The 18,025-nt window shown below is 36.2% G+C and overlaps 3 protein-coding genes across 4 annotated transcripts; 2 read left to right on the plus strand and 1 right to left on the minus strand.

The window, feature by feature from the left end:
• Positions 1–292: 292 nt before the first annotated feature.
• On the plus strand, positions 293–5,361 carry LOC123209586 (ABC transporter B family member 11-like). The gene is made up of 12 exons (XM_044627687.1): positions 293–634; positions 712–766; positions 843–1,015; positions 1,127–1,348; positions 1,435–1,673; positions 1,771–2,296; positions 2,407–2,680; positions 2,896–3,791; positions 3,880–4,146; positions 4,252–4,515; positions 4,626–4,919; positions 5,008–5,361. Exons 1-12 carry the CDS (start codon positions 293–295, stop codon positions 5,359–5,361), a joined length of 3,906 nt encoding a protein of 1,301 aa, XP_044483622.1.
• Positions 5,362–5,821: 460 nt separating this feature from the next.
• LOC123205554 lies at positions 5,822–8,814 on the plus strand. Of its 2 annotated transcripts, none has more exons than XM_044622539.1 (4): positions 5,822–5,981; positions 6,266–6,500; positions 6,613–6,671; positions 8,555–8,814. In XM_044622539.1, the coding sequence occupies exons 1-4, from the start codon at positions 5,934–5,936 to the stop codon at positions 8,723–8,725; spliced, it is 513 nt and encodes a 170-aa protein (XP_044478474.1). In that variant the 5' UTR covers positions 5,822–5,933; the 3' UTR covers positions 8,726–8,814. The 2 variants fall into 2 exon arrangements, with proteins under 2 accessions (XP_044478474.1, XP_044478482.1); XM_044622547.1 differs by having other exon boundaries at positions 6,616–6,671.
• Positions 8,815–9,182: 368 nt separating this feature from the next.
• LOC123205543 (cationic amino acid transporter 2, vacuolar-like) lies at positions 9,183–17,485 on the minus strand. The gene is made up of 14 exons (XM_044622528.1): positions 17,075–17,485; positions 16,449–16,650; positions 16,093–16,177; positions 15,777–15,917; positions 15,571–15,689; positions 15,398–15,494; positions 15,104–15,276; positions 14,897–14,963; positions 12,430–12,588; positions 11,651–11,909; positions 10,966–11,074; positions 10,715–10,827; positions 9,713–9,788; positions 9,183–9,563 (listed from the first exon to the last, which is right to left on the minus strand). The coding sequence occupies exons 1-14, from the start codon at positions 17,250–17,252 to the stop codon at positions 9,401–9,403; spliced, it is 1,941 nt and encodes a 646-aa protein (XP_044478463.1). The 5' UTR covers positions 17,253–17,485; the 3' UTR covers positions 9,183–9,400.
• Between the last annotated feature and the right edge of the window lie 540 nt (positions 17,486–18,025).

The following is an 18,025-nucleotide window of genomic DNA, read 5'->3' on the forward strand; positions in this document are numbered from 1 at the left end:
GGTATTCTGTAAGCTGTAATCGCTTGTGTTCTATAGTGGATTCGACTAGAGACTTGTCTCTGCCTTGGATGTAGGGTTTCAAATCGAAACCCGAACCAAGTATTTCTTGTGTTCTTTGTTCCTGTTCTTGTTGATTTCGTATTCTGGATTGTTCTGTTTGGTTACTTGGTAATCTGAATAATCTAAAAGAATATTCTTAACAAATCCTAATTAGTTCTAACAGTTTATTTATATTCTTTTGATTTTTTTTTTTGTTAATTTAACAAAGAAAGTATAGATTGCTGTAAGTAACATGGTTAACGAGGACGGTTTCGATGGAGAAATAATCACTGAGCAGGCTGCAGTGTCAACAAGTCTCTCCCAAGTGGTAGATTCTCAGGAAGCTACAGAAAGGGATGACAACCAACAAGATTTGGAGAAAAGAAAGGAGAAAGAAGACAGCAGCAATAAACTGCCATATTACAAGCTCTACTCTTTTGCCAACTTCTCGGATTTTTTGCTAATTTTTGTGGGCATAATTGGTGCCATAGGGAATGGGATGAGCATGCCGCTCATGACCCTACTCTTTGGAAATTTAGTAAATGCATATGGAGAAAATGAAGACACCAAAAAAGTGGTTAATGAGGTTTCAAAGGTATATTTTAAAATTTTTGTTTATCTTTTATGCAATAAAATTAGATACATCATAACTGATGGATTTGTTATATTCAGGTGTCTCTGGATTTTGTATTCTTAGCTATTGCAGCTGGTGCTCTAGGTTTTCTGCGTAAGTATATCAGGCTTATTCCTGAGACAAAGTATGGATAGATTAACTAAGATATCTATGTTTTTTTATATGCTAGAGATGACTTGTTGGATTGTCACCGGAGAACGCCAAGCAGCACGAATAAGAAGGTTATACTTAAAAACCATGTTGAGACAAGATGTTGGCTTCTTTGACACGGAAAGTCATGGAGAGATTGTTGAAAGAATGTCAGGTGAAGTTTTACTTATTCAAGATGCCATGGGTGAGAAGGTATTAATTAAGGAGTACAAAAGCCTAACCATTTTCCACTTTTTCCTCTTCTCTTAGGAGTTCAGTTTTTCCGAATGTATTTTTTAACTCTACTTTTTACTCTTTGTGTAGGTTGGAAAGCTCATAGAGCTAGTTTCAACATACATTTCAGGCTTTGTTATTGCATTTATCAAAGAATGGCTTCTCACCTTTGTCCTGTTATCTTCTCTTCTGCCTCTCTTCATCAGTGGGGCTGTCATGAATACTGTAATGGCAAAAATGGCATCCAGAGGACAAGCTGCTTATTCAGTTGCTGCATCGGTATCTCAGCAGACGATTGGAGCAATTAGAACTGTATAAAATCTCAGCGCGATGGCTAATACTTGCCTTTCCTTCTTGTCTAGGAATAATTTTGATCCTGATCCTCTTTAACTATGCAGGTTGCATCATTTACTGGGGAGAGGCAAGCTGTAGCTAGATACAATCAGTCTTTAACCGAGGCATATGAATCTAGTGTGCAAGAAGGTCTGGCCTTTGGGTTGGGTTATGGTTCTATTAGCTTTGTTTCATACACCACTTATGCCTTTGCTGTATGGTTTGGTGGGAAAATGATACTCGAAAAGGGATATTCTGGAGGAGATGTCATTACTGCACTCTTTGCTATAATGGCTGGAGCCTAGTAAGTTGTGCTGCCCATTATTTTTATGTAATGTGATATTTGATTGCGAGCCAAAAGCAAAAGTGTGGCATTTTTGTTCACCATGTATATTTTTCAGTTCTACAGGCCAGGCATATCGATGCTTTAGTGCATTTGGTCCTGGACAAGCTGCAGCATATAGATTGTTTGAGGCAATCAAAAGGAACCCACAGATAGATGCTTATGACACCAATGGGGTAAAATTAGATGATATTCGTGGAGACATAGAATTAAAAGATGTTTGTTTTAGTTATCCTGCAAGACCAGATGAGCAAGTGTTGAGTAAATTTTCCCTCACAATTCCAGCTGGCACAACTGCAGCTTTGGTTGGACAGAGTGGAATTGGGAAATCAACTGTTATCAGTTTAATTGAGAGATTTTATGATCCTCAGGTTGGTGAAGTTCTTATTGATGGTATTAATCTCAAAGAGTTCCAGCTTAAATGGATCAGGGAGAAGATAGGCCTTGTCAGTCAGGAACCAGTGTTGTTTTCTTCCACCATTAAAGATAATATAGCCTATGGAAAGGATTCTGCTACTATTCAGGAAATAAGGGCTGCTGCTGAACTAGCAAATGCCACCACATTCATAGATAACCTCCCTCAGGTTCTCTGAAACATGCAGAATTACATGTTTTATTTATCAGATGGATGCTCCCAACCAACTTGATGAACCCTGTTTGTTAACTTACTCTTCTCCTGTGTTTTCTTTTCTAGGGACTGGACACTCTCGTTGGGGAGCATGGAACTCAACTATCAGGGGGGCAAAAGCAGAGAATAGCCATTGCTAGAGCAATTCTTAAAAACCCCAGAATTCTACTTCTAGACGAAGCCACAAGCGCTCTTGATGTAGAATCTGAGAGAGTTGTGCAAGAGGCACTTGAAAGAGTTATGATCAACCGAACTACGGTCATTGTAGCCCATCGCTTGAGTACAATAAGGAATGCTGATATAATTGTTGTTATTCATCAAGGAAAAATTGTTGACAAAGGTAAAACTTTTCCACCAGAAGTTTCTCGGCACTTACGCATATATTAAAATTCATTGTAAATACATGGAGTTGATGAATGATGAAATTTCCTTATTGTGGATCCTTGCTGACATAAGCTATTCGGTGATAACTAGTTCTGTATATAGTGGTCATTCCACGACTACAAACACAAATTACAGCTTCTAGTATTTAATCTGATTTACTTTTAATCTCAGGTACACACTCTTTGCTAACAAATGATCCTAATGGAGCATATAGCCAGCTTGTTCAGTTGCAAGAAACAAGCGAGGCGTCAAAGGAAAACGATTCAAAGGATCGGGATGGGCCTGAAATATTAATGAATACAGGAAGACATTCAAGCCAAGGGATGTCTTTAACCCGATCAATAAGCCAGGGATCATCTGGAATTGGAAATAGTAGTCATCACTCATTCTCAATTTCATTTCGTATACCAACTGGAATTGATGTCCTGGAATTAGCACCTGTGGACGTGGAACCAATTACTTCAACTTCAGAGTTATCCAAATCACCTCCAGAAGTCTCACTTTTACGCCTGGCATACCTAAGCAAGCCAGAGATCCCAGTGTTAGTGCTAGGCACAATTGCTGCAGTAGTCATTGGTCTGCAGTTACCATTTTTTGGCATCCTTCTTTCCGGTGTAATAAAATCTTTCTTTGAGCCAGAGGATGAGCTCCGCAAGCATACAAAATTTTGGGCACTATTGTTCTTCTTTTTAGCCATATCATGTTTAATTGTTTTTCCATTACAGTCATATTTTTTTGCTGTGGCCGGCTCTAAGTTGATAAGACGGATCAGATCAATGAATTTTGAGAAGGTGGTTAACATGGAGATAAGCTGGTTTGATGAACCTGACCACTCAAGTGGTGCAATTGGTGCAAGGCTTTCTGCAGATGCAGCTTCTTTTCGAAGGGTTGTTGGAGATGCACTTGGTTTGCTAGTTCAGAATATTGCAACTATAATTGCTGGTTTGGTGATTGCTTTTGAAGCAAACTGGGAAATGGCTCTTATTGTTTCTGCGTTGCTGCCCCTGATAGCAGTTAACGGATATATTCAGATGAAATATACTAAAGGTTTCAGTGCTGACGCTAAGGTCTGCTCCATAAATCACTAACAGATGATGCATAATATGCTTTTTGCCTATTTCAGTAAAGCTCAACCATTTTCATCAATAATTACAGAAAATATACGAGGAAGCCAGTCAAGTGGCAAATGATGCGGTAGGAAGTATTAGAACAGTTGCTTCCTTCTGTGCGGAAGAAAAGGTGTTGGAAGTATATCAGAAGAAATGTGAAGGCCCTGTCAAGGCATCGATAAAGCAAGGTTTGGCAGCTGGTGTAGCTTTTGGACTATCATTCTGCTTGCTGTTTTTATTCTATGCGGGCAGTTTTTATTTTGGAGTCCGACTATTTGAGGCCAGAAGAGCAACTTTTCCTGACATTTTTCGTGTAAGTTCTCATTTCTTTCTCACTTGTTCATCAACATGACATTCACGGTTCCTATTCCTGTAGTTTGTTATTTAGAGACAAGATGTTTCTTTTCTGAATTTGCAGGTTTTCTATGCTCTCTTTCTGGCAGCAAGTGGGGTTTCTCAATCAGGCTTCCTTGCACCTGACGCTAGTAAGGCAATGGTTGCTGTTGCTTCTGTTTTTGCAATTCTTGACAGGAAATCAAAAATAGACTCAAGTGATGAGTCCGGAACAACAATAGAAAGTGTTAAAGGGGACATTGAGTTCCGGCACATCAGTTTTACTTATCCTACAAGACCAGATATCAAAATATTAAAAGATCTCAGCTTGGCTATTCATTCCGGCAAGGTAACTGGATGTTACTATCATGTTCTATTCACCCCATTAATTGCCATGTTCAAGCTTTTAAATTGCATTCCAGAAACTAACTATACAAATTCATATATGATTTCTATCAGACTGTTGCTCTGGTCGGGGAAAGTGGGAGTGGGAAATCAACTGTAATCTCATTGTTGCAAAGATTCTATGACCCTGATTCTGGTCAAATTACATTGGATGGAATTGAAATCCAAAATCTACAACTGAAGTGGTTCAGGCAACAGATGGGATTGGTGAGTCAGGAGCCTGTGTTATTTAATGATACTATCCGAGCAAACATAGCATATGGCAAGGAAGGAATTGCAGCAGAAGCAGAAATTTTAGCTGCAGCAGAACTGGCAAATGCCCATAGCTTCATTAGCAGCTTAAAACAGGTTATAGTCTTACTTGTTGTGATATGATAAAATAAAAATGACTTGAATGGATTACATTTTGAAGATTTGCGGTATTTGATAAGTGCAGGGTTATGATACAATGGTAGGTGAGAAAGGTATCCAATTATCCGGTGGACAGAAGCAAAGAATTGCAATTGGAAGAGCAATAGTGAAGGATCCTAAAATATTACTTCTGGATGAAGCAACAAGTGCTCTTGATGTAGAATCCGAAAGAGTGGTTCAAGAAGCATTGGATCGAGTTATGGTCAACAGAACTACCATAACAATAGCTCATAGATTATCAACAATTAAAGGTGTTGATTTAATTGCTGTGGTTAAGAATGGGATGATTGCTGAGAAAGGAAACCACGAAACTTTGATAAATATGAAGAATGGTATTTATGCTTCATTGGTGGCCTTACACACAAATGCTACGGCCTAATAAGCTCAGGATCAAAATAGAAATGCAGTGAAAGCTTTCAATACTCATTTATCAATTACTGTTTTTTCCTTTTACAGTGTTCTTATCCTTGAATGAAAATCACGTATTTAATAATATAGATATAGTGTATATATATTAGGGTGATTACTTGAAGCTTCTAACACTCAACTGTTAGATATTTGTCAGCTTTAACATTAATAAGTCAATGAACTTTTTACGCTCTTACATGGGAGATCACTGCATATGAACACGTCTATTGTTATTAAAAAAAAAAAAACTAATCATCTGTCACTGTCAAGAAACTTTTTACACTCTATGGGTTCTTTGGTATTTTAAGAGATTTTTAAGGATTGTTTGTAATTCCAAATAATGCAAGAATCCTTTTTAACAACTGAGGCACTTCCAAAGAATTCCCATTTCCCTCAAATTCAAGTGTGTAAAAGAAAGTCATATAAAAGGCCTGATAATCTAAGCTTTCCTGGGTCGAACGGAATAGTATAGGCTCGGCCCATATAAACAAAGCATTAAATCTAGTTCGTAAGAACACGTTATTGGCAGCTTCTCTCTTGCAAATGGAGGACGTAGAGTCATCAAAAGTCAAATCTACACCACCCCCACCTGTAACTGTCTCTTCATTTCTTTGTGTTTAATTACTTTATTTTTATTTATATGATAAAAAATTAAACAAGAAAAACTGTTGATGATGTCATTTTGATCCATCTATGCCTGTGTTTTGCTAGAGTTCAGAGATCATTGAAGCTTAATTCAATTCCTTGTTGGATTTATACATCTTTTAATTTAGTAATCGAATCTCCACCCACAACCTTTTGGGATATTTTTAATTTCTAGCATACTGGTTTTTTTAATGGATTGAATGCTGATTTATGTTTTGTATATGAAACAGTATTTGGAGGTTATATGCAAAAGCTCTGGTAAAATAAGCCGGTATGCGGCAGGTACTAAGGCAGGTTTTGCAGTGAATTTGATAAATAGGAAGTTGGGTAATGGAAATCCTCTTGCTTTGCATATTGAAGCAGTTAAAGAAGGGGAAGAACCAATTAATTTTGGCCCCAATGCAGTTCTTGTGGATTATGGCAAGGATTGGAAATTACAAACAGTTACTGAAGAAGATTATGCGGGTATCTTTGAGTTTTTTCAGTTCAAATTTTTTTATATATTTTTGGATCGTGTATGTTATATGATTAGTTTTAGTGTTGCTTACCTTGTTTATAATTTGTTTCTCACTTGAAGAAGGTTTCAGAAGAAGAGAAAAGGATCGGTTATTTGCCACACAGGTGCCTGGTGTAATGGTATGAAATTTTTTCACTTTCTGCATCTACTTTTCAGCATTTTTTGCATAAAGTCAAACATGCTATGTTGAACCCTTTGATATATATTTGAAAATAAGCTATGTATCAGGCAACCATGCCTATGCAGGATTGTGAAAAAATTAGGGTTGATACATGATAGATAATTGTCGAAAAGTATGTAGATCAGGAGTAATCATATGTATCTTTGACAAGTAAAGCTTCCGCTGATGTCTATGAAATGTTGTGAGTGGTACTCTAATGTTTCTACACAAATTGACCATTTAAATATATCTATTGCATATGTTTTGTTTCTAGGAAATTTCTTGGGATGCCATACAGTGAAAGGTTATCTGGGATAAGATATGAGGTTACTAGCAACTATGCATATAAGTTACAGCTAATTTTGAAAATAGGCTAAGTATAATTTTGTTTTATGGTTGCACACATTATTAGTTGTGTCTGACTTCATGAATCTTTGATCTATTACATGGATTGCAGATGATATGGATAAACTTCTTGAAAATTCTATGGTTGGACTATCATTCTAAACCAAAATTAAAACATTCGATTAGTGTTAAAGTTATTGATGTGACAATTCTTCTTGGCCTTTTCCTTAGTCTTACAGCCATAAAGAATGCCCATTATATCTCTTGATAGTGTGTTTTGAGTAGTACTTCCTAGACAAGATTAAGCATTGCAAACCTAGAACCTGTAAATTTCATTATTTTTTAATTTTCTTTTCTTAGGAAAAATTGGATTTTGAGTCCCTATAGGACAAAAGGAATAGGATATAGCTACAACCTCTCTTGGTTAAAGAACATCTCTTAGGTGTGCATCGAAGTGTGTAGATAACAGGATTAATTGATTGAGTCTTGTCAGCGTGTTCCCTTGATTGATTCAGCTCTAGATCACAAGAAAATGGTGGCACAGATTGAAATATTGCAACTTGAATTCATAGTTAAACTAAACAAAGAAAAATCAAAAGTACTAAGATACACAAAATTTAAAGGGTAGAAGACAATTTGTTGCTTATTTTGTAATGGAAACAGTAGACCCATTAACCTCATATCAGAGAAGGTGAAGTTTAGAATGATCTAGGAAGCTCTTTCTATTAAGACCATCTCAAACCTTAACTTCTGTTATAATTGTCATAATGTTGTCTCGTAATTTTATTTAGCTCTTGTGAAAAAGTAGGCCTCATGTGTACGATTGCATGCTTCAAACTATTTGTTGCATGGGTTAGGGAACTTGCTACATATTCTCATGTTCTGCCTTTGTTAGAAGACTGAGTTGCAATAAGTTTCAAATGAAAAACAAGTCAGTTACTACTGGATAATTGATCAGGTAAAAAAATCCTTCAGATTATTGACATTGTTAAGAAGCCTGCATGTGTCACCAATGTTGCAACAACAATGAAGTTCATACTTTTATACTTGATTAATTTTTGGTGGCTTGAAACTTCAGGGATGTGGTACCTGTGTATGCATTTTGAAGATAGTGATGATGCATTTGTTCAATATAAGATATGTTGAATTGTGTAATATGATTTTAGATGGTATGCTCTGTCAAGGCAATGGTTTGTTGGTGTAACTGATTAGTCATTTCATGCTTGTCCTGCATCTTTTCATCGGTTGGAACAAAAAATTATATTCACATCATCATTGGTACTTAAATTGGTACTCGTTATAAATGCACATAATATTGCTCTTTTAAAAAATGCCCTTGCACCTTGAAGGTTTGAATCTAGCAATTTGCAAACAAAAATCAAGTAATATATCCATTGTTAGTATTCTTTGCTGTTACTTAGCTAGGGATATTAATTATATCTTATGTGCTTGGCTAAACTTATCTTGGTTTTTTTTTTTTCCTTTTTGCTTTTTCAGAGTTCTGACCGGACGGGTCCTCAAAAGACAATTTCTAAACCTGGAATCAGTTCCATGTACATTGGAAAGATATTGTTAGCATTCATTTTGATGTTTGTACTTGGTGCAATTTTCACATTTGCTCTTGAGAATCTTCCCAGATTGATATTGTTTCTTAACTCATCCATGTAATACTTTTTGTGATATTCTGAAGAATGTTATTCAGATGTATTATGTCATTTTATACTTCTTTTGGGTCCTATAGCAGGACATTCAAACAATTGATTCAAGTTTTTTTTTATCTCCATAAATTTTATTTGGAGAAAGAAACCAGTTCACCTTTATGATAAACCAGAATGAGAACAAAAAATAATTCCACAAGCAACTTTTCTTCCCTGGTAATAATAATTTCATTTTGTACATGTTTTATTATGCTACACCATTTTTATGAAATTAATCATAAAGGTGAACTGGTTTCTTTGGCCATATGATAACACCAAAGAGCTTTTGTTGTCTCTTTACCTCCCACTGAAGTGCTTTTGGTCCTTGTAGAATGAAACCCATTACAGGCTAAAGAAGCATGCTTGTAAGAACCTGAGAGAGGGCAAAATTGAGAGGCAGAATTCAGAGGAAGTTGTAGAGTAGGAAATCTATCAAACATTTTAAATTTGCAAATTATTTTTACACTATTTCTCCAAGCCCCATACAAATATCAACAACAATAGATTCTATACAAACTTGAGATCGAATTCAAGTTAAAAGATATCATGCATTCCCCAAGGGGAAATTTCAAGCTTACAACAAAGAGTATCTTCCGTAAAACTAACTGCAGAAGCAGCTTGCCAGGATGATAGCAATTTTAACAGACTAAGCCACAGAATTTTCAGAACCAGAAGTGCGATAAATTTCATCAACATGAGCAGCAGGAACATAGACTGCATCTAGCAGTGAGCTGTGAGTGCGTCCGTAGAATGCATAAACCAATACTCCGATGATAAGCCAGACTGAAACACGAGCCCAGGTTGCAGCACTGAAAGTTGACAAGAAACACATCAAATGAGAAGAGGATTGATATTATAACTTAAGGATGGAGTAATAACCAGGTGTAATCACAAGGGTCATTTAAGCGCACGTACACTCTTTTTGACAAAGTTAGCTGATTGATAGTACTATACTCACCCAAGATTAATCAGTAAGTAGACATTGATGAGAATGCAGGCAATGGGTAGGAGTGGAACAAATGGGCATAAGAAACCTGAAAAGAGAACAATAATCCATTGGTAAATTCTCTAACCAAATTATAATACATATATATATATATATATATATATATATATATATATATATATATATATATATATATATATAACAACGCTGGCATAATTAAAAATAGAACTGAATAATGAAGAAAGATGAATAGCTGCATTGCTTTTAAAAAAAAAAAAAAGCCTTGCAGAAGGAAGAAAGTCTTGTTTATACTCTATTAGCAAACAATTTGTATATATTTTACCAAAGTGTAAAAAGAACACCACAGTTGCAAGGGATGACACCTATGATGCATGGAAATGTCGTGTGGGTATAGTTTCCAGGTTTCAGAAAAGTTTTGGAAATGGAAATGCTCTTAAACCTCTACAAAACATGTCGGGGCAGTTTCCACAAATAAAAGAAATTCTGAAACTCGTTTTTGGTTTATAACCGCGTTTCTTCTAATTAAAAAAAAACACAACATATAAGATATTACTATACTAATTGCTTTAGTTTAGTCTCTTTGCTAAAGATAAAATATTTCTTGAATATTCTAAGGTTAATACCAGGCAACTTGTCTCTTTGCTATAGTTTGAAAACACAAGTTACGTGGTATTAATCTTTCATGATATCACTAACCTAATACACTAACTTCAAGAATAAATCTATTCTTAACCAGTAAACATAAAATATTTCATGAATATTCTAAGGTTAATACCAGGTAACTTGTGTTTTCAAACTATAGATAGAACATGGTTGTTGGTTGTGTGCAGCATACATATTTTTAGCAACTGATGCAGAAACCTCACACAATTTGAGGCCTCTATGAAACATCAATGCAACAACTGGGGGAACAAAGCTAGTTTCTCTATCAGGGAGTCAAGCTAGACTGAGCATATCAAGTGCATAACTAGATATATATGGGTTAAAACATACCTCCAGTGTGCCCAAAGCTATGTCTTCCCTCATCTTGGCCTATAAAAGTTAGCACAACCAGACCAGACATAAGAAGAGCACCACCGACTCCACACAATGAGAACCGAAGGATCCTGGAAGAAGAACTAATAATGTAAAAGACTAAAACTAACAACAATCAACCAGGCACTCAGACTGCTAAGAAGGCAAGGTTTATTTAGGGAAGAAACAACATATTTCCACTGCTTTCTTGATGTCTGAAGTACACACACCTAGGAAGGCTCAAATCTGAAGCTGAGTAGGTAAGAAGAAACACCCCAACGCAGGTGAACATTATAGTCCAGCCAGCAATTTTTCTCCGGTTCTTTCCACTGAATATATCTGTGACAATCACAATATAGAACAGAATAGAAGAGTTCAGCACAACCCAGCTGATACAAGACAGGGCCAAAAAAAATAAACGATTGCAAGGATTCTAGTATGAAATATTTCCAAGTCTCATAGATTTTAATATGGTACCAGGAAATGAATATTACCAACAACTGTAAAATCATTTTTGTCTTATTCTTTGATAGCACCTCAACAATATCATAATGTTAACCATCTTGATATTTGTCCTTTCTCAGATTTTCCTAGTTAGTTATACTGAGAGAGAAGACTTCCATTTGGATTCATCTTCTTGCCATTTAAATGAAAATCTCTATTTCACTTATGTTGATTTCATTTCCTAGTTAATTGTCTAATGAAAGTCAAGACTGACCCCAAAATTAAGACCAAAATCAAAGTTGTTGATGACAGCTTTATATGAATAACTCTGTATGATTAACCAATGCCTACAGGCACACCAACCACGTAACCTATGATCAGCCAACAATGAATCATTAAATTAGCATAAATTGCTTATTCAAAAGCTCCATAGTACTAGAGAAGCAAGAATATACAAGGGAGATACAATACCTTGAACTTGCTTAATAATAGGATAACCAACAGGTGCAACCTTTTTGCACAGTAAAGGTCCACTAACGCTGGAATTGCCAATGTTAACATAAAGGTTACTCTCATTACTATATGCAGAACTCTGACCATATAGCAATGAGACAGAATCAATGGATTCCTGGAGTGATGAAGGAAGTGGCACCTCATCTGGTGGGACATATCTGAGAATCAATACAGATATTGCCACCATAGTAAAGGCAAGAAGTGTACCCACACTAACCTGCAGAAGGAAGGCAATTATCGAGAATTTAGAATTCTATCAGTTGATAGGCCATTTGATTCAACACTTAAGGAAGTCAAGAATATAGACAGTATAGCTTCTTTATGTCCTACTAGAATTTACCCTAGATTGCATTTCTAGATAATAATAATATAAAGAATAACTCAATTAGGTTCATCTTCTATACAAAGAGGTTTTTTTAGTAGGTGGGAATAAAAGCAAACATGAGAAACAAGGGTTTTCCAAGCTGGTATTCTACATTCTAGACAAAACTGATACTTGAACAACCATGGATAATTGTGCCTCTGGAATCCTAATAATGGTATTAAAGAACAGGACAGAGCCTAACATTTCAAAGATATATAAGTTTCTGGCCACTTTGAACTGCCGGTTTAAAATTTTACCAGGAACCCTCATATTTAAGTGGTTATATCATGATTCATCTCACGTTTCGACTACACAGTTAAGTTGGAGCATCCAACAGTACTGTTCCAAATTAATGCAACAATAGTCCACTTACCATTCCTGCCAACTGAGAAACCTCCATAAAGAATGCCAAAGTTGAAGCAACAATACCAGTCACAATAGTACTCTTGACTGGAACCTGAGTGTGTTCATTAACATCTGAAAAGAATAATGGCAGCAATCCATCTCTTGCCATTGACATCAAAATCCGTGGCTGTTAAAGACAAAGAAGAAGAAAGATGAAGGAAATCCACAATTAATTACATATATATTAAAGAATTCAGTCTGAAGTTAAAGAAACAGAGAATCTGAGATCAGACACAAGCAAAATGAAGCTCACCTAATAGTTGCATTACAATTAATATAGTTTACTAAAAAAGATATGGTATTAAATTCAACTATAAATTTTTTGGGTTATTTTTTTCATAGCAACATTTAAACATCAGCTAAAAAAAAAGTAATTGTCCAGTAAAACTTATCCAGTTTTATCATGTGGTTCAATTTGGAAGCATTGTGGTGGGAAAACATAAATAAGAGTAAAGCTTGTATTTTAAATATGGATAAAGCAAAGCACTTAACAGTGTATCCTTGTTAGGCCACTCAAAGTTTATGTGGGGAGAAAGAGGAAAGGAAGCTAAATGTGGCATGGAGAAATTGATTGAAGGTGATAACAGTTTTGGATCACTGTGGCAACAAATCACAGGAGGAAGAAAAGAGAATGATTAAGAGGGAAGATATATATTGGAAGTTGAGCTGGTTAATGCTGGTGTCTTGAAGAAACAACTGATTCCAACAACATCTCCAAATCAACGAAAATCCAATATGATAAATCGGCAAACTCCGACAGAAAATTGGTCGATTCCAATGAAATTCAAGTGCCGAAATGATTGACATTTCAAGGGATTTTGTAAGGGGTTACCAAAATTGCATGGGTTTGACACAATTTTTGTGGTTGTAGATAGATTAACCAAGTATGCCCATTTCCTTCCTTTATGCCATCCGTTTACAGCTAAGGAATTCGAAGAGTTGTTTGCGAAAGAGATTGTACGCCTTCATGGTTATCCAAATTCCATTGTTTCAAATAGGGGCACGGTGTTTCTAAGTCATTTCTGGTTGGAGCTATTTTGGGTATGCAGTATTCTTTTATAGCATAGTTCCACATATCCATAAACAAATAAGCAAACTGAGGTAGTTTATAGGGGCTTAGAAACTATTAGTGTTGTTTTATGAGTTCTCAACCTAAACAGTAGGTTAAGTGGCTCACTTAATCCGAATATTGGGTTAAAACCTCCTTTCAAGGGGTAAGAGGTATGACTCCTTTTAGAGCCCTCTATGAATGTGATCCGCCTAAACTTCTATGTCTCATCAATGAACCCTTTTGTGAATGAGGAAGTTATAACCAAATAAGAAAGCTAAATGCAATCTTGGACAAATCGAAAGCTAATTTGTTGAAAGCTCAAAGCATTTGAAGAAATGGGCTGACGAAAGGAGAGAAATTTAGTTTGCAGTAGGTGATTGGGTATATATAGAACTTCAACCATACAAATTACTTTCCATTAGAAAAACGCTCCAATGAGAAGTTCAGCCCCCGACTTTATAGCCCTTATGAAGTGCTTGAACAATTGGGTAAGGTTGCTAACAAGTTGACTCCCCTGGAAGGATGCTTATATGCGTCCTGTTTTCCACATCTCCCTATTGAAAAAAGTTAAGGAAAAAAAAATTTTTAGTCAACCTGTACCCCCTTGGTTGACCAAAGGTACAAAGTTGCAACTCCAACATGTGGTTATGAAGGAAGTAAAGTACTTGGTTGAAGGTTCGATGCAAGTACTGATCCAATGGGAGGGGCTCCCTAACTAACTTTGAAAATTCAAACAAAGATTTTAACACCATCAAAGAACAATTTCCAAAATTTCACTTTGATGACAAAGGTGAAATTGGTAGGGGGAAGTAATGTTAGGCCACTCAGAGTTTATGTGAGGAGAAGGATAGAAAAAGGAGCTACATATAGCATGGAGAAATTGGTTGAAGGTGATGACAATTTTGGATCAACGTGGAGACAAATCATAGGAGGAAGAAAAGAGAATGATTGAGAGAGAAGACATATATCGGGGCCTAAGAAAAGAAAAGAAAAAGGAAAGGAGATATTCTCTGTATAATTACTAGGAGGTACCAACTCCTCGAAATGTTGGAGGTTACCCTAGTTTCTATTTATTTTCCTTAGATTGTTCTAATGAAGATTATTGGATAGGTTGGAAAGGGATTGACAAAGTCAATACAATCTACAAATATTCTATCATATCCTTTAATGGTTTGCTTGCACTTTGTTTGGTATAGTGTGTGTGGTTGATAGTTGTTTAGTGCAAGTTAAAGGACGATTGTGATTTTCATGGTGTACATGCAGTTTATTTTAAGAGGAGATTGGACAAGTACGTAATAATCCTCATCCACTGAAAGCTTTGTTAGCTCGCAAGAAATTATAAAATTTAGCTAAACTACAAAATTCTGAGCACTCCTATTTGTACCTGAGGAAGAAGTGAACCCAATAGTGTTGAGCAGAGTGCAGTAAAAGCTCCAACTGTTATTATATACCTGGAAGTTCCCCACCCCCCCCCCCCCCCCCCCCCCCAACCCCGACAAAATATACAGGAGAAAGGAATAATTCAATTCATTAAAATAAGAAAATTATTAATCAATGCACCACAAGTTCTTTAACCAAAATTATCACTCACGCTGCCCATTGCATCCCATGGTAGGTAAATGCAGAGGAGATGGGAGTGTCAGGGTCCATTGCATAATAAGGTACCAGACCAACAATAACACCGGAGACCAGCATATACAATGCACAACAAATAGACACTGCTGCTCCAATGCCCAATGGCAAATCTCTTTGAGGATTCTTTACCTAACAGAAAAATTAATAAGGAAAAATGAACAATTGAATCCATCAAGGCATTCCTAAAAAATGAATGCAAACTGCATTAAGTAAAAGGACTTAATGGTGAGCTAAGGAAAGAACATAAAACCTCCTCAGCTGTACTGGCAACTGTATCAAAACCAATGTATGCAAAGAAGACAGTTGCAGACCCAGCAAGCATCCCATTGACTCCAAAGGGAAAATATCTATATCAAAAATAAAGAGTGAAAACCTAGGAAGTTATCTTATCACAGTTGGTGTGCAAATGGGATGGCTTATTACCCAGTACGAAGTTCATATCCAGCCCATCCAGTCTTGCATCCCAGATAACTACCGGCTATTGTGACAAAAAGCATGGCACATACATTGGCAGTAGTGACAATTCCTTGTGCAACTGTGCTCTGCAAGAGTGTTTAAGTAAGGAAACGAACCACACCAAAAAAAAAAAAACAAAGAAAGAATAAAATCAGAAAGGAACAAGAAGGTACCTCCTTGATTCCTACACACAAAAGGCCAGTGACAATAAATACTAGAATTGCAGCACAAGGGTCAACAACAATATCAAGCCCAGGAATATAATGGCGATCCAGAAAAGCCGGTAGACTATCTCCACCTCCAAAAAGCAATGCCTAGATCCATTAATAAAAACAAAGGTAAGATAGTAGAGATGATTAATAGAACTCCAACTTATAGACACCTGAGCATATTAATTGATCCTTTACGTAGAAGAAACAATGAAACTCAAGCAACTCACAAGTGAAAACCAAAATATTATAATTAAAGTTAGAAAAGGACTCAACAGACCAGATTTGGAGATATGCCACGAGCAACAGCAGCACCACCAATCGTATACTCAAGAATCAGAGACCAACCAATCAACCATGCAATACTGCAAAATATGACATTGGAAATTTGCAAAATTCAGGCATATCAACATTATTTTAAAGAGGCCCAGAAGGCATCTTGTATCATGATCAATATAATGTAGCTAAAAAAGTTCAACAAGTAGGATGCCTAAGAGATTACAGAAAACCAAAAACTACTTAAAATTGTTTATTTGTCCCATTTCAGGAAGAGTTACAATCACATAAGCCTAAAACTACATCTGCAGAAGTAATCAAAGATATGACTATTCAATATTAAAGTGACAAGAAAATTACCCTTCCCCGATACATATATATGAATAGTGATAGGCACTCCCAGCAGACGGGCAACGACTTGCAAGCTCTGCATAACAAAAGGCTGACAATGCTGCAGCTATTCCAGCTATTAGAAATGAAAGGGTGAGAGCTGGTCCTGAATGCTCTCTAGCCACCGTTCCAACTAAAATATACACTCCGGCTCCAATTGTAGAGCCAACACCTGAACATAGTTTGTAGAATGACTTCATTAGTGAGTTACAAGTACAAAATTAAAAGCATATATACAATCAACAATCAACAATCAACAAACACAACTGAGATTAAAAACTGAGGATCCAAAGCCGCATCTAAGTTTGACAAAAGCTTATCGCTTGAGAGAATAAGTAAAAACAAGTTATTTGAAACAGAAAAAGGTTGTATGAGACGCAGAGTAGGCTGCATATATCACATCTTTTACATTGATCAACCTGCAAGGGCAAGACATATCGCTTTTTCAACTAAAATTTTCAGAAAGAAACTTAACTTCCAGTCAATGAAAAGAACAGAAAAGCGTTGAACAATTCAAACCCATCAACAAAAAACACCAGAAAACACAAAACTCAGATTGAATTTCCCCTAAAAGACTCAAAACCAAATTGAATTACCAACAGCAATAAGGTGAAGAACACTCAAATCCTTAGCCAACTGATGGTGTTTTCCAGACTTAGCATGCATAGAATCCACTTGTTTTCTCCTCGTCAAACCACGGAAACAACCACCCCATGAACCATACCCACCACCACCACCACCACCACCTAACTGAGAATCAGCAAGAACACCCATAGAAGAGGCAACAAAAGTGCACCTTACTCTGAACAACAACAACAACAACAAATATCAAAAGATGGGTACTTATAGTCTAACAACAATCCTAAACTTCTAAACCTGCCCCGGGTCTCTGTACAGAATGGGGACCGACTGCTGAATTTTGCAGGGACAAGGAAAAATTTCTTGTTTCCTTTCTTATCTGGTATTTGTTTCAACCCAGTAAAGAAAGGAAACGAAGTGAAATGAAACGAAAAGGAGTTGGAGGAATTTGTACTGATTGCGTGGAGACGAGAGATGCTGAAACGCATGCCAAGTGGTGTGCCTTGTACTGTAGCGCGTTGGGATTCCCGGTGACCGTGGCCAAAATTATGAATTTTAATTTGGGCAAACCATTTCCTCCCCAAGTTTTAGTTTAACCCAATTAATACCAATAACATTTTAAAAATTTAAATATGCACTCATAAACTAGCTTTCATTAAAATATTTTGTTATAAAATCATTATTGTATCATTAAACCCTAAAAAACTATATCATTTTAATCGTATAATTTGAAAAACTAACAATTTTTCTTTAAAATTAAGTTTTAAAAACTAACCATTTCCCCCCTAAAGTTTGAAATTTTTTTCAACCAACAAATCCAATAAGTCATCAATGGCCAAAATGCTAAGAGGATAGCATCTAGATGACAAAATGTCGTCCATCTTTTAGATCTGGAAGACAAAGTATCATCAATCCGGATGATGCTTCTCCATCTTTCAGATCGATGATGTTTCATTGTCCAAATCGAC

The sequence above is a fragment of the Mangifera indica genome, chromosome 2 (assembly GCF_011075055.1).
Source record: "Mangifera indica cultivar Alphonso chromosome 2, CATAS_Mindica_2.1, whole genome shotgun sequence".
Taxonomy (NCBI): Eukaryota; Viridiplantae; Streptophyta; class Magnoliopsida; order Sapindales; family Anacardiaceae; genus Mangifera; species Mangifera indica.